This window comes from Neoarius graeffei, chromosome 3 (genome assembly GCF_027579695.1).
Source record: "Neoarius graeffei isolate fNeoGra1 chromosome 3, fNeoGra1.pri, whole genome shotgun sequence".
Classification (NCBI taxonomy): domain Eukaryota; kingdom Metazoa; phylum Chordata; class Actinopteri; order Siluriformes; family Ariidae; genus Neoarius; species Neoarius graeffei.
In genome coordinates this window covers 86670297-86685233 of record NC_083571.1, presented here as the reverse complement: position 1 = coordinate 86685233, position 14937 = coordinate 86670297, and the positions used below count along the sequence as shown (strand labels likewise).

Genomic DNA, 14937 nt, shown 5'->3' with positions numbered 1-14937 from the left:
GACATTAGGTGAAGGAGGAGTTGGGAGATGATTTGCAAAGAATGTCTATTAGATATAGACCCTTGGTACACCTGCTAGTCCATATCATATAGACAGGAGTCTGCAGTTTTATTATTATTGAATGAGGCTCCAACTACTAACAATAAATCATTTTATCCATTAACAGTAAACTAGGATATGACGGCGTATCGGGGCCATTGTGGGTAAAAGGGGGGGGGGGGAGATGAGGTGGGAGGTGATATTCTGAGGAAAAAAAACCCTCAGAATTTCTGAGATTAAAGTCGTACATTAAAAAAAAAAAAAACTTCATACATTTTCTGAGATCATAAAGTCAGAAATTTGCAAGAAACAAACTCGGAAATTAAAAAAAAATCCTCAGAAATTTTAAAAGATTTACAAAGTCAGAAATTTCAAGATTAAGAAGTTAAAAATTTATCAGGAAAAAAACATCCTTCCTGGCTTCCTGGCTGCAGTGCATTCTGGGAAATATACACTACCATTCAAAAGTTTGGGGTCACCCAGACAATTTTGTGTTTTCCATGAAAAGTCACACTTTTTTATTTACCACCATAAGTTGTAAAATGAATAGAAAATATAGTCAAGACATTTTTCTGGCCATTTTGAGCATTTAATCGACCCCACAAATGTGATGCTCCAGAAACTCAATCTGCTCAAAGGAAGGTCAGTTTTATAGCTTCTCTAAAGAGCTCAACTGTTTTCAGCTGTGCTAACATGACTGTACAAGGGTTTTCTAATCATCCATTAGCCTTCTGAGGCAATGAGCAAACACATTGTACCATTAGAACACTGGAGTGAGAGTTGCTGGAAATGGGCCTCTATACACCTATGGAGATATTGCACCAAAAACCAGACATTTGCAGCTAGAATAGTCATTTACCACATTAGCAATGTATAGAGTGTATTTCTGATTAGTTTAAAGTGATCTTCATTGAAAAGAACAGTGCTTTTCTTTCAAAAATAAGGACATTTCAAAGTGACCCCAAACTTTTGAACGGTAGTGTAGTTGAAAATCTCTTTGCGCTTTATTCTTTTATATTGTGCAATCAAGGAGGAAAGACTGCATTTCCTATAACTCTCAGCTCAGCCGTTTCAAAGTAGCAGAGATCAGGGCAGATGAGAAGAATCCATGCACTAAAAGTAACAGGACACTCTTGCACAATAATTATACATTAATAAACAGCTAAGAGAAAAAAAATGTGCACAGATAAACACACTTGTGCGGTTTATACATTCATCTCCCATTGCATCCAGGAAGCACAACAATCAATTACATGCTTCCTGGCTGCAATGCATGCTGGGAAATGCAGTTGAAAATCTCTTAGCGCTATATTCTTTTATATTGTGCTATAGAGGTGGAAAAACTATTTCCTATAATTCTCGGCTCAGCCATGGTGTCTCTGTGTGTTCAACTTGATCGAACCTTGCACAGTGAATCGATCTGGTTCCTTGACAAAAACATTATTTTTCCAAGTTTCTTTCTCATACAGTTGTGACTTTTTAAGCTTGGAATTTCTGACTTTTTAACCCTCAAGTGACCGAGTGGGGTCATTTATAATTGTGTATGTGCAGTTTTTATACATTTGATCTGAAAAATATTTCCAACCATGAATTTGTCAGTTAACTTGTCCTATAACCATTCATAGGATTTTGTAGGGATTGGCTGAATGGTGTGGCAAGAGTAATGAAAAATTGTGTTGGGTCATTTATGACTCCAGAAGGAAGCATAGGATTTCTTGCAGTAATTCCTTATCAAATTTTGCTTTTACCAACTACTTATCTGTATGCTGTACTTTTGTTGCAGTGAATCATGGCAAGTAAACCAAGAATAACTAGATTTGCAGCTGCAGAAGCATTGAGATAGATACTTGAGGCCCAAAGTGATGATGAAAATAGCTCAATTGATGGCGATGATTAATTTTAGTATTAGCATATCCACTAGCAATAGCTAGTATTAGCATATTAGTTAGTCACTAGTTTTGATGTTACAAAGATCCCATCAACACTGCAATGGATGTTTTTGCTCATACTTTTCTTTTCATGATACATTTTCAGTCAGTGTTGTTGAATTTAGTAAATGTTCCAGTAAAACATAACAAAGACTGTCTAGATTATGTTATATTCTTCTTATGCTGTGTCTCTTTACCTTCTTTCTGCCTTAAAATTTGTTGTAAACCATACCTACAGTGGATATAAAAAGCATACACACCCTGTTAAAATGATAGGTTTTTCTGATGTAAAAAAAAAAAAAATGAGACCACGATAAATAATTTCAAAACTTTTCCCACCTTTAATGTGACCCATCACCTGTACAATTCAATTAAAAAACAAGCAAATCTGTTAGGGGGGGAAAAACATAAAAAAATTTAAAAAAGTACAATAAGCTGGTTGCATAAGTGTACACACCCTTAAACTAATACTCTGTTGAAGCACCTTTTGATTTAATTACAGCATTCAGTCTTTTTGGGTCGGAGTCTATCAGCCTGCCACATCTAGACTTGGCAATATTTGCCCACTTTTCTCTGTAAAAGTGCTCCAAATCTGTCAGATTGCGAGGGCATCTCTTGTGCACAGCCCTCTTTAGGTCACCCCACAGATTTTCAATTGGATTTAGGTCTGGGCTCTGGCTGGGTCATTCCAAAACTTTTTTGGGGTCATTGTCATGCTGAAAGATGAAATTCATCTTCAGCTTTCTAGCAGACACCTGAAGGTTTTGGGCCAAAATTGACTGGTATTTAGAACTGTTCATAATTCCCTCCACCTGGACTAAAGCCCCTGTTCCAGCTGAAGAGAAACAACCCCAAAACATGGATGCTGCCACCACCATGCTTCACCGTGCATATGGGGTTCTTTTGGTGATGCGCAGTGTTGTTTTTGCGCCAAACATACCTTTTGGAATCGTGGCCAAAAAGTTTAACCTTGGTTTCATCAGACCATAACACATTTTCCCACATGCTTTTGGGAGAGTTGATGTATTTTTTTTTGCAATATTTAGCCGGGCCTGGATGTTTTTCTTTGTAAGAAAAGGCTTCCGTCTACCCCATAGTCCAGACACATGGAGAGTACATGAAATTGTTGTCCCATGTAGTAAACTACCAGTACTTGCCAGAAATTCCTGCAGCTCCTTCAGTGTTGCTGTCGGCCTCTTGGCAGCCTCCCTGAACAGTTTTCATCTTGTCTTTTCATCAATTTTGGAGGGACGTCCAGTTCTTGGTCATGTCACTGTTGTCTCATTTTCTCCACTGCTTGATAACTCTCTTCACTGTGCTCCATGGTATATCTAATGCTGTGGAAATGTTTTTGTACCCTTCTCCTGACTGATACCTTTCAACAATGAGATCCCTTTGATGCTTTGTAAGCTCTCTGCGAACACTGGCTTTTGCTGGAGGATGCAACCGAGTAAATGTCTGAACTTTATTTGGGGTTAATCAGAGTCATTTTAACTGATGGCAGGTGCGAACCCAAAAAGACTGAATGCTATAATGAAATCAAAAGGTGCTTCAACAAAGTATTAAAGGTGTGCACACTTACGCAACCAGCTTATTGAATGTTTTTAATTTTTTATGTTTTTCCCTCCAACAGGTTTGTTTTTCAATTGAATTGTACAGGTTATAAGCCACATTAAAGGTGGGAAAAGTTTTGAAATTATTTATCGTGGTCTCATTTTTTTTTTTTACACATCAGAAAAACCTATCATTTTAACGGGGTGTGTACACTTTATATCCACTGTATCTACATTTATATATTTTTAGAGTATCTGTCTTGAACACAGGAAGTGGTATATGTATGTAAAACTAAGAGAAAATAACTAGGTATACAGATTCATGTACTGAATATAGCGGGGTCATAAATGACCCCACCCGGTCATATTAGTCGCTATGACTTTATAATCTTGGAGAACAGCTCAGTTTTTTTCTCTCATCCTAACAGGAGCAGCTGAACGGGAGGTCATGATCTGCATATTTGATTAGCTATAGGTTATTAACAGAAATACCACTTAAACCAACCTAGTAGCATCACTTCTTCTTCTTCTTTCAGCTGCTCCCATTAGGGGTCACCACAGCGGATCATCTTGATCCACATATTTGATTTGACATAAGTTTTTCGCCCTTCCTGAAGCAACCCTCCCCAGTCTATCCGGGCTTGGGACCTGCACCAAGTCCCAATCCCAGTGGCTTGGTATTTTATCTAATCTGCATGTCTTCGAACTATATGAGGAAACCAGAGCACCCAGAGGAAACCCACACAGACACGGGGAGAACATGCAAATGCTACACAGGTTCGAACCCAGAACCTTCTTGCTGTGAGGCGACAGTGCTCACCACCGTGCCACCTGTTTGTTTGTTTTTTTTCCTCATAAATATACAACTATAATCTCAGAAATTCTGAAGTTTTTTTTCCATAATATTTCCCCCTACTTCCGATCTTTTTTTTTTTTTAACCAACAATAGCCCTAATATGCCGTCATACTAGGAAACATGCTGTTATATATGTATGTGAAACAAAAGTTTTTACTGGTCTGGGTTCTGTCACAGAGCTATCCGCGACCACGATATGAACACAAGCTGATTAAAATAAACACTATATTAAAAGCAAATGAGTTTTGCATAATTTATAATAATTGCATCATTTATGTTCATATCAATCTATCAACAGCACTGATGAACTTGACAAAAGAGAAGCAGGTAAAAATGCTGAGTATATAATACAAGTTGTATTAATAAACAATGAAATATTTCACCATAAGGTGAGCAACTATTACACACTATTTAATATATTCAAAGATTATTTTTTAGATAATTACAACCCCGATTCCAAAAAAGTTGGGAGAAAGTACAAATTGTAAATAAAAACAGAATGCAATGATGTGGAAGTTTCAAAATTCCATATTTTATTCAGAATAGAACATAGATGACATATCAAATGTTTAAACTGAGAAAATGTATAATTTAAAGGGAAAAATTAGGTGATTTTAAATTTCATGACAACAACACATCTCAAAAAAGTTGGGACAAGGCCATGTTTACCACTGTGAGACATCCCCTTTTCTCTTTACAACAGTCTGTAAACGTCTGGGGACTGAGGAGACAAGTTGCTCAAGTTTAGGGATAGGAATGTTAACCCATTCTTGTCTAATGTAGGATTCTAGTTGCTCAACTATCTTAGGTCTTTTTTGTTGTATCTTCCGTTTTATGATGCGCCAAATGTTTTCTATGGGTGAAAGATCTGGACTGCAGGCTGGCCAGTTCAGTACCCGGACCCTTCTTCTACGCAGCCATGATGCTGTAATTGATGCAGTATGTGGTTTGGCATTATCTCATCTCATCTCATTATCTCTAGCCGCTTTATCCTTCTACAGGGTCGCAGGCAAGCTGGAGCCTATCCCAGCTGACTATGGGCGAAAGGCGGGGTACACCCTGGACAAGTCGCCAGGTCATCACAGGGCTGACACATAAACACAGACAACCATTCACACTCACATTCACACCTACGGTCAATTTAGAGTCACCAGTTAACCTAATCTGCATGTCTTTGGACTGTGGGGGAAACCGGAGCACCCGGAGGAAACCCACGCGGACACGGGGAGAACATGCAAACTCCACACAGAAAGGCCCTCGCCGGCCCCGGGGCTCGAACCCAGGACCTTCTTGCTGTGAGGCGACAGCGCTAACCACTACACCACCTTGCCGCCCCGGTTTGGCATTATCATGTTGGAAAATGCAAAGTCTTCCCTGAAAGAGACGTCGTCTGGATGGGAGCATATGTTGCTCTAGAACCTGGATATACCTTTCAGCATTGATGGTGTCTTTCCAGATGTGTAAGCTGCCCATGCCACATGCACTAATGCAACCCCATACCATCAGAGATGCAGGCTTCTGAACTGAGCGCTGATAACAACTTGGGTCGTCCTTCTCCTCTTTAGTCCGAATGACACGGCGTCCCTGATTTCCATAAAGAACTTCACATTTTTATTCGTCTGACCACAGAACAGTTTTCCACTTTGCCACGGTCCATTTTAAATGAGCCTTGGCCCAGAGAAGACGTCTGCACTTCTGGATCATGTTTAGATGCGGCTTCTTCTTTGAACTATAGAGTTTTAGCTGGCAACGGCGGATGGCATGGTGAATTGTGTTCACAGATAATGTTCTCTGGAAATATTCCTGAGCCCATTTTGTGATTTCCAATACAGAAGCATGCCTGTATGTGATGCAGTGCCATCTAAGGGCCCGAAGATCACGGGGACCCAGTATGGTTTTCCAGCCTTGATGATATTATGCACTGTAGATGATGATATGTTCAAACTCTTTCCAATTTTACACTGTCGAACTCCTTTCTGATATTGCTCCACTATTTGTGGGCACAGAATGGGGGGATTGGCGATCCTCTTCCCATCTTTACTTCTGAGAGCCGCTGCCACTCCAAGATGCTCTTTTTATACCCAGTCATGTTAATGACCTATTGCCAATTGACCTAATGAGTTGCAATTTGGTCCTCCAGCTGTTCCTTTTTTGTACCTTTAACTTTTCCAGCCACTTATTGCCCCTGTCCCAACTTTTTTGAGATGTGTTGCTGTCATGAAATTTCAAAAGAGCCAATATTTGGCATGAAATTTCAAAATGTCTCACTTTTGACATTTGATATGTTGTCTATGTTCTATTTTGAATACAATATCAGTTTGAGATTTGTAAATTATTGCATTCCGTTTTTATTTACAATTTGTACTTTGTCCCAACTTTTTTGGAATCAGGGTTGTATTTTTAGTCTGAAATGAACAAATTAACCAGCAATTAATATAGTGCTTCTGCACTATTTTCTGGAAACATGGAAAACAGTTGGCTTGATTGACACTGTGGTCCATTCTAAGTGATGTAGGGCACTTAAAAGTGTCTATGGTAGCCATTTGTAGGATAGTTCTGATAGTTTACATCAAATGTCCCAAACAAAAAGTAATTTCTTAAGAAGCAGTGGATACTTTCCTCCTGATATTCCTTAAATGAAAAAAGTAATGCTGCAATAGACTCAATTATATGCCAAGTCCAAAGACAAAATATACTGTATTAAAGTCATATTAAAGCTGTACTGCCTTTCAGATTTTTCAATTATAGGTCATAAAAATAATTTTCCCTGACACCCAATTACTTTTGTTTAGTGGACTGAAAGCTACTGAAATCGAATCACAGACTTCCAATTTTATTATTATTATTTTGTAAAAAATAGACCAATTAATGAATTTAGGGCCACGTGGCCCTAAATTCTCTGCTATTTTTTCCTGCTTCACCATGACCCAATTCAAGATACTACGTCATGTATCACGTGCTGGGCTTTCCCTGTTCACGCAAGGCATTGTGGGATACAAATTTAAAACAGGAGAGAAAAATGGAGGACGAGTGTGTGAATGAAACATGAAAGACCGACTACAGTAACAGAAAGTGAGAAGAAAAGATGTTATGTTGTGAAGGAAAGGAAACACAGGACCAAACTAATAAATATCGGCGGTCAGCGAGCACCTCGGTGTGATCAGCTGTTCATTTAGCGACAAAATGATGTAACTATCAGTGCACGGTCAAGGTAAACTTGTGCATGCGCACACGGACTTCCTCTGTCTGCTTGACTGCGCAAAGCGAGTGAATTCATGTACATTATTTTGCTAGGGAATCCTCTCAAATTGAATAACTTCCCAGGCACAGAATAGCCTGGGTTTTTAATTAGATATTACAGAAATAAACATATATCACAATGACCAAATTTCAGAGGGAACTAAATTTCACAGATTTTATGAAATCGAAAGGCCGTCTAGCTTTAACTGAATAACTACACTGAAAAAAAAAGAATATAGCAACAGCAAACAAGGTCTATTTTTTCATCACTAGCTAAAGTAACAATTTATAACTTGTCCGTTTCTATTTGCTTGCTTTGCAGAATTTGTGACTTCAGTCCAAAAGTTACATCAATATTTACGGTACGTGGGAAAAGTTATGCGTGTTCAGAGGTGTGTTCCACATCTGCTTAAGTCGATTTTCTGCATGGGAGTAGATCACAAGCCAGCCTACACGACTGTTTTTCTTTCTTTTTTTTTGGGTGATGACACAACAAAGAAGTCATCCGAGCAGGAGGTTTTACTTTCATGTGGGCGAGCGGTCAGATATGAAGCTTGAGGGAACTACAACTGTGAGTAAACTCACTATAGAATACCCCCCACTCGCAACAAAATTTGTCAGTTGGAACTGTGTGTGAACTTAAAAACCGATACCCCTGCAACACCAGGATTCAAATTCCTATTAATCATTCATCTCAATACTATATGGGGTCTAAATCCATTTGGTACAATTTCATGGAGTGGAACACCAGCCACATCACCAGATAATGACATCTCATCTCATTATCTCTAGCCGCTTTATCCTGTTCTACAGGGTCGCAGGCAAGCTGGAGCCTATCCCAGCTGACTACGGGCGAAAGGCGGGGTACACCCTGGACAAGTCGCCAGGTCATCACAGGGCTGACACAGACACAGACAACCATTCACACTCACATTCACACCTACGCTCAATTTAGAGTCACCAGTTAACCTAACCTGCATGTCTTTGGACTGTGGGGGAAACCGGAGCACCCGGAGGAAACCCACGCAGACACGGGGAGAACATGCAAACTCCGTACAGAAAGGCCCTCGCCGGCCACGGGGCTCGAACCCGGACCTTTCTTCTGTGAGGCGACAGCGCTAACCACTACACCACCGTGCTACGCAGATAATGACATATGGAAGAAAATAAGTATCTTTAAGACCTTGGGTCGGGATTATTTTTCTTCATGCACATCTTCAGGTGGTATACTGCAACTGTGTAAAGTTTCATTAAAATGCTTCAAACCGTTTAGGAGGAGTTGCGCTTATGAGCCTGTCATCATATATTGCCATATGGAAGGGAATAAGTTGAATAATCTCCCATTTGAAACATCGGACTGGGATTATTTTCTTTCATGCACATCTTCAGGTGGCATACTGCAACTGTGTAAAGTTTCATAAAAAATCCTTCGAACCATTGAGGAGGAGTTGTGCTTACAAGACACACAGACAGATGGATGGACAGACGGACAAACAGGGTGATTTCTATATACCCTCTAAACTTTGTTTGCGGGGGGTATAAAAAGTAAGATCATTTTTATCAACATGAATGTGAGTCACTACATGATACAAGATTAATTCATTCATTCATCCTTACCTGGTCAGGATTGTGGTGGTATAAATTAAGCTATTAGTTTGTTCATATTTTGGGGAAAATCATCAGAAACTATTGTGCACAGGTACAAATGAGTGAGCTTTAAAAAAAAAAAAAGGCAGCTGGAAAAAAAAAAACAGCCAGATTTTTTTTTGTTGTGTTTTCCAGAGGACAATGAGCCTTAAGTAATAATATTAATAACTAGTAGGTTTCCTGGCCTTGCCTGGGTTTTGCAAAATTCCGGGTTGCCCCAGACTTCCATGTCAAAGTTGGTGAAGATCCGTCAAGAAATGGTGATGTTAACCCAAGACAAACAAAAATCCAAACATCTACCACCCAGGGACCCACCAGGGACCTCCTGGGGCCTGTACATGAATTTTGTTTATATCTGCAAAATTCCGGGTCATCCCCGGACCTACTTGCCAAATTTGATGAAAATCCGTCGAGAAATGGTGACATTAGGTCAAGACAAACAAACAAACAAACTTTGCCGCTTATTATATAGATTATTAATCATATTAATTAGCTCCAATAAATTATTTTTTGCTCGAGTAAATAAGTATAGTGGTACATACATACCTAATGGTTGAATAGTTAGAATAAATCTGTCCACAAGAAGCTCCCTTCGAATGCTTCACACTAGAAAGGATTTTTGATTGAAAAGGTTTGAGAACAGCTGATGCAGAAGATGGACCAAATATGACATAAAGCCCTGTAATATGAGCTCTTTTATTGGCGCCATGATGTCAGAATATATTGACATCATCTATCAAGTCTACCCTCTATCTTTCCTTTCCTCTCCACTAATCCCCATAAACCATCACCAGACTCAATCCATCCAGACTCTTCTTCTTTAATAGCTTGGGATATGGATCATGTAGAAACAACTTTGTGAGACTAAAATGAGCCAACAAAAATAGCAGTGGACTGGATGACTGAAAATTGAGTTTATAGCAGTGATGTAACTTCCTGTTTTCTGCATTCTTACCCTGTGTTCAAAAGCAACTTTTCAGTTTCTATGTATTATATATTTCTACAGTATTAACAGAATATGTTTGGCATGCGTGAACTGGTGCAGGTTGGTCTGATTGCTACTTTTCTGTTTTAGCCAGCATTAACTTTTTTCAGTAGTTTGCGCTACAGTAGCTCCTCTGTGGGATTAGACCATATGGAAGAGCCTTCAGGACCCATGCGAATCAATGAGCCTTCGATACCCATGACCCTGTCGTCGGTTCACCAGTTGTCCTTCCTTGGACCACTTTTTGGGCGGCACGGTGGTGTAGTGGTTAGCACGGTCGCCTCACAGCAAGAAAGTTCCGGGTTCGAACCCAGCGGCTGGCGAGGGCCTTTCTGTGTGGAGTTTGCATGTTCTCCCCATGTCTGTGTGGGTTTCCTCTGGGTGCTCCAGTTTCTCCCACAATCCAAAGACATGCAGTTAGGTTGACGTGGGGCAGCCTTGGGCTGAGGTGCCCTTAAGCAAGGTACCTGACCCCTGACTGCTCCCCGGGCGCTCTGGTGTGGCTGCCCACTGCTCTGAGTGTGTGTGCGTGTGTGTTCACTGCTTCAGATGGGTTAAAGGCAGAGGATGAATTTCACTGTGCTTGAAGTGTGCATGTGGCAAATAAAGGTTTCTTCTTCACTTTTGGTAGGTACTAACCACTGCATACTGGGAACACACCACAAGATGTGCCATTTTGGAAATGCTCCGACCCAGCCATCTCGCCATCACAATTTGGCCTTTGTCAAAGGCACTCAGGTCCTTACGCTTGCCCATTTTTCCTGCTTCCAACACATCAACTTCAAGAACTGACTGTTATCTTGCTGCCTAAGATATCCCACTCCTTGACAGATGCCATTGTAATGAGATAATATACAGTTGTGGAATAGAGCTCTCTCTCTCTCTCTTACTTCCTCTCATACAGTCGACCTGTATATCAGGCAGCAAGACGTCGCCAATCATTCCGGTTTTGAGCATAGTTGCCTGCATCTTTCCAAGTGATGCTGAGTTGATTCAGATCTTCTTTGAAGATGGTGCGCCATGTCTTCTTGGGTCTCCCTCTCTTCCTTCGTCCTTTTGGTGAAGAAGAAGAGTGAGACTTGAAAGAAGAGTGAGACTTGCAGGTCATATTTTCCAACTGCCAGAAGAATGAATACCCAAGACAGCTATACAATGGGTACCATTGTATAGCTGTCTTGGGTATTCGTTCTTCTGGCAGTTGGAAAATATGACCTGCAAGTCTCACTCTTCTTTCCACCACAGTCTCTTGCAGGCTGCGTAGATTGGCTCTTTTCAGACTTAAAAACAGACTTAAAAACTCCTTTATCCCTCATGCCATCAGACTGTACAACTCCTCTCTGGGGGGGAGGAGGGGTAACAGGAGGACAGAGGATGGGAAGGAGCAGTAGCCTAGCCTAATTTAATTTATTTTAATTTATCTAGAAGTTTTCCTCTATTTCTTTTCTCTGTTTATCTGTCATGATGCTGCTGGAATCTTAATTTCCCTGAGGGAACCCGCCCAAAGGGATCAATAAAGTTTTATCTAATCTAATCTAATCTAATCTAATCTAATCTAATCTAATCTAATCTAATCTAATCTAATCTAATCTAATCTAATCTAATCTAATCTTTTCAGGACTTCAGAGTTGTGTGATTCTGTCCCTGTAGGTGATATTGAGTATTTTGAGCAGGAATAGGGCTATTTACGGTAATTTTATTTTTAATTTGTGCTAGCAGCGCTGGTGCAAATTGTTACCCTCACCTAGGATCATTATTATTATTATTATGTTTTTTTGGACGCCATTTCTCCCACAGTATGACATGCAGAATACCTCTGGGCTAAATTAAGCTGCTATGACTTTTGGTGGTGATTCGGATCACTGAACCAGAATGAGCCATGATTTTTTCCCCCCAATCACTTCTTATTCTGTCAATTTTCACGTTTTTTCCAATCAGTTTTTTTATTTATTATTATTATTATTATTATTATTATTATTATTATTTTATTCAGAGCAGCAGGGCATAACTTTTCCTCACTAAGTGTCATTCTCTATCTCTTACCATTCCGGATCGATAGGGTACGGTGATCAGACATCCCAGTTTGTAACAGCTATCACAAATTACTGTGACTTTAGTCACAGTCTCTATCTAGCATTAAGAAGGCAAGAAATTGCACTTAATTAACTTTTGATGAGGCACACCAGCTAAAGGAGAACTGAAGGCACATTTTTTTATTCTCAAAATTCTATTTATCTCATTTTATTAAATATAGGAATGCATTTTTGATTGCTATTTTGTCACTGCTACAGCAAGTTATGAGTGTTTGAAATATGCTATGTAATATATCAGTCCATACGTCAAAGCAATGGCCGTAAACGAGATTCGCTGAGACCTGTGCCAGACGTCGTAGGACGGAAGTAAAACGTACAGCGGAAATCAAAGTGACCAACATCTGCCAACGCTGTCAAAAGACGCACGCGGCCTCTTTCGAACGCTGATGTAATCAAGCCGGAAGTTTTGTTTGTTTTGATAGCAATCAGGAACGTTTGAAAAAAGTAGGCAGTAATCGTCATTTAAACTCGTTTTTGTGCAATATTTTGTTTGGAAAACAGTTTTCAAAATGGTGGCACTGACACTTCACGTTTCAAAGTCTCGCACAAGTCTCGTGAAGATCGCGTGGATAAGCGACGCCTGCCATGGACCAAACGAACTAAATTCAACATGGCTAAAAACCGAATAGGCCAATAAGTATAATATTTAATTCCAATTAGTTGCCAATAGGGTGGCACGGTGGTGTAGTGGTTAGCACTGTCGCCTCACAGCAAGAAGGTCCTGGGTTCAAGCCCAGCAGCTGACGAGGGCCTTTCTGTGTGGAGTTTGTATGTTCTCCCTGTGTCTGTGTGGGTTTCCTCCAGGTGCTCCGGTTTCCCCCACAGTCCAAAGGCATGCAGGTTAGGCTAATTGGTGGCTCTAAATTGTCTGTAGGTGTGCATGTGAGTGTGAATGGTTGTCTGCATCTATGTGTCAGCCCTGCGATGACCTGGCGACTTGTCCAGGGTGTACCCCGCCTCTTGCCCATAGTCAGCTGGGATAGGCTCCAGCTTGCCTGTGACCCTGTACAAGATAAGTGGCTACAGATAATGGATGAATGGATGGATAGTTGCCAATATGAGTCACGATATAAGGTTACTAAAACCAAAAACGTAATTGAATAACACATTAATTAAGAAATAAAGCAAGTTTAAAAATGACTTCAGTTCTCCTTTAATTGAAAAGCATTCCAAGTAACTACCTCATGAAGCTGGTTAAGATAATGCCAATAGTGTGCAAAGTGTCATCAAGGTAAACGCTGGATACTTTGAATATATATATATGCACACACACGTACATACGTACAGGAGATTTACTCCTGTACCAATCCCTTTTCCAGAGGGTTAGCACATGCACTTCTCTTGGAGCTGGCTCGTGTAAAGCCCACAGCATTCTATTCCGACACATCTATTCAATTAGGCCTGTTTGATTTCCCCTGAGTGCACCCCCCTCTGTCTGCTCCTCAAAACGCATCATTAACACAGGCTTAGCCTTCCTATGGGACTTCCTGCCTCGAGTCAGGCCCAAACTACAGAGCTGTTCTGAGTCCAGGAAACAAATACAGCAGCCTGCAGCTTTCTGAGGAGGCACAGGAGCCCCATTTAGCTGTTTCTCAGTGATGCTTTATGAGCAGAAAACACATTAAGCCGGGAGAAGCCAGGCTTAAAGTCTTGACCGAATATCACTCACAGGCCCAACAGTTTATTTCAAGTCAACTCACCTCAAGATTATTGTTATGATTTAAAAAGCAGTGGTTTGCAAAGTGGCGACTATGAATCATAACTGTGTATGGTGTGTGTGTGTAAAATAACTTTACACTTAAACATATTCTTGGCTGCAAAAATTTGAGAACTTGTTTTGTTGCTCTATGAAATAAAGCAATGAAAGTATGGTGGAAACTGAACAATTGCTGATTTGTTTTTAGAAAGAACAAACCACCAGGAAATGGACCAGGAAAGCAGAGGCAGCTCTGCTGCAAGTAGTAATCTCTCTGATTCATCCTGAAGTCCAGGATTGATTTAAAATTTTACAGTACTCAACCCACCACCCGCTGTGTAAGGTCCCCAGTCTTTCCCTCACTCACCCCTGACTTTTCATCGAAGATCTTGATCCCGCCGAAGGAGACTGTAAGGAAAACTTTCTGCTTGTGTTCTCCTTTCGAGCGTGCTGAGGCTGCGATCCCCTACAGAAAACAGAAATTCACAAACTTGAGCTTAAAGGTTTTGGAGCTGATATTCTATATGCTGGTTCTTGGTATGCCATTTTGTACATCATGTCCTGTACATTGATGAACAGAAATTTCATGAACAAACGTATGGTGATAGTACACGTCACTGAAGCTATGTACAGGCTTTAAACTACAGAAGCGTATTGCTGCCATGCCGGAAAAAGAAAAACGGGTCAGTATCACATCATAACATGAAAGGTTTACAGTGATAGCAAGATTTTTATGTTTTCACAAGATACGATATAAATGATGTTCTAACAACAATTCATCATGTTATAGCAAGATAAATAGTATTTACCAATTTTTTACCGAAGGTGAAGTGAATATCGGTGATTATTATACATACAGGGCACATTTTCCATGGAAAAAAAACGTGTTCTATTCCCTTCTAG

The 14937-nt window shown here is 40.2% G+C and overlaps 1 protein-coding gene across 5 annotated transcripts in view; it reads right to left on the bottom strand.

Annotated features, from left to right (window-relative positions):
* Window positions 1-14937, bottom strand: part of dab1a (DAB adaptor protein 1a) — a 309356-nt gene that overhangs the window by 129568 nt on the left and 164851 nt on the right. For all 5 annotated transcript variants that reach the window (XM_060917585.1, XM_060917588.1, XM_060917587.1 and 2 more), the window contains exon 3: window positions 14402-14500. In XM_060917585.1, the coding sequence (XP_060773568.1) occupies window positions 14402-14500 (99 nt within the window). The remainder of the gene's footprint in view (window positions 1-14401; window positions 14501-14937) is intronic.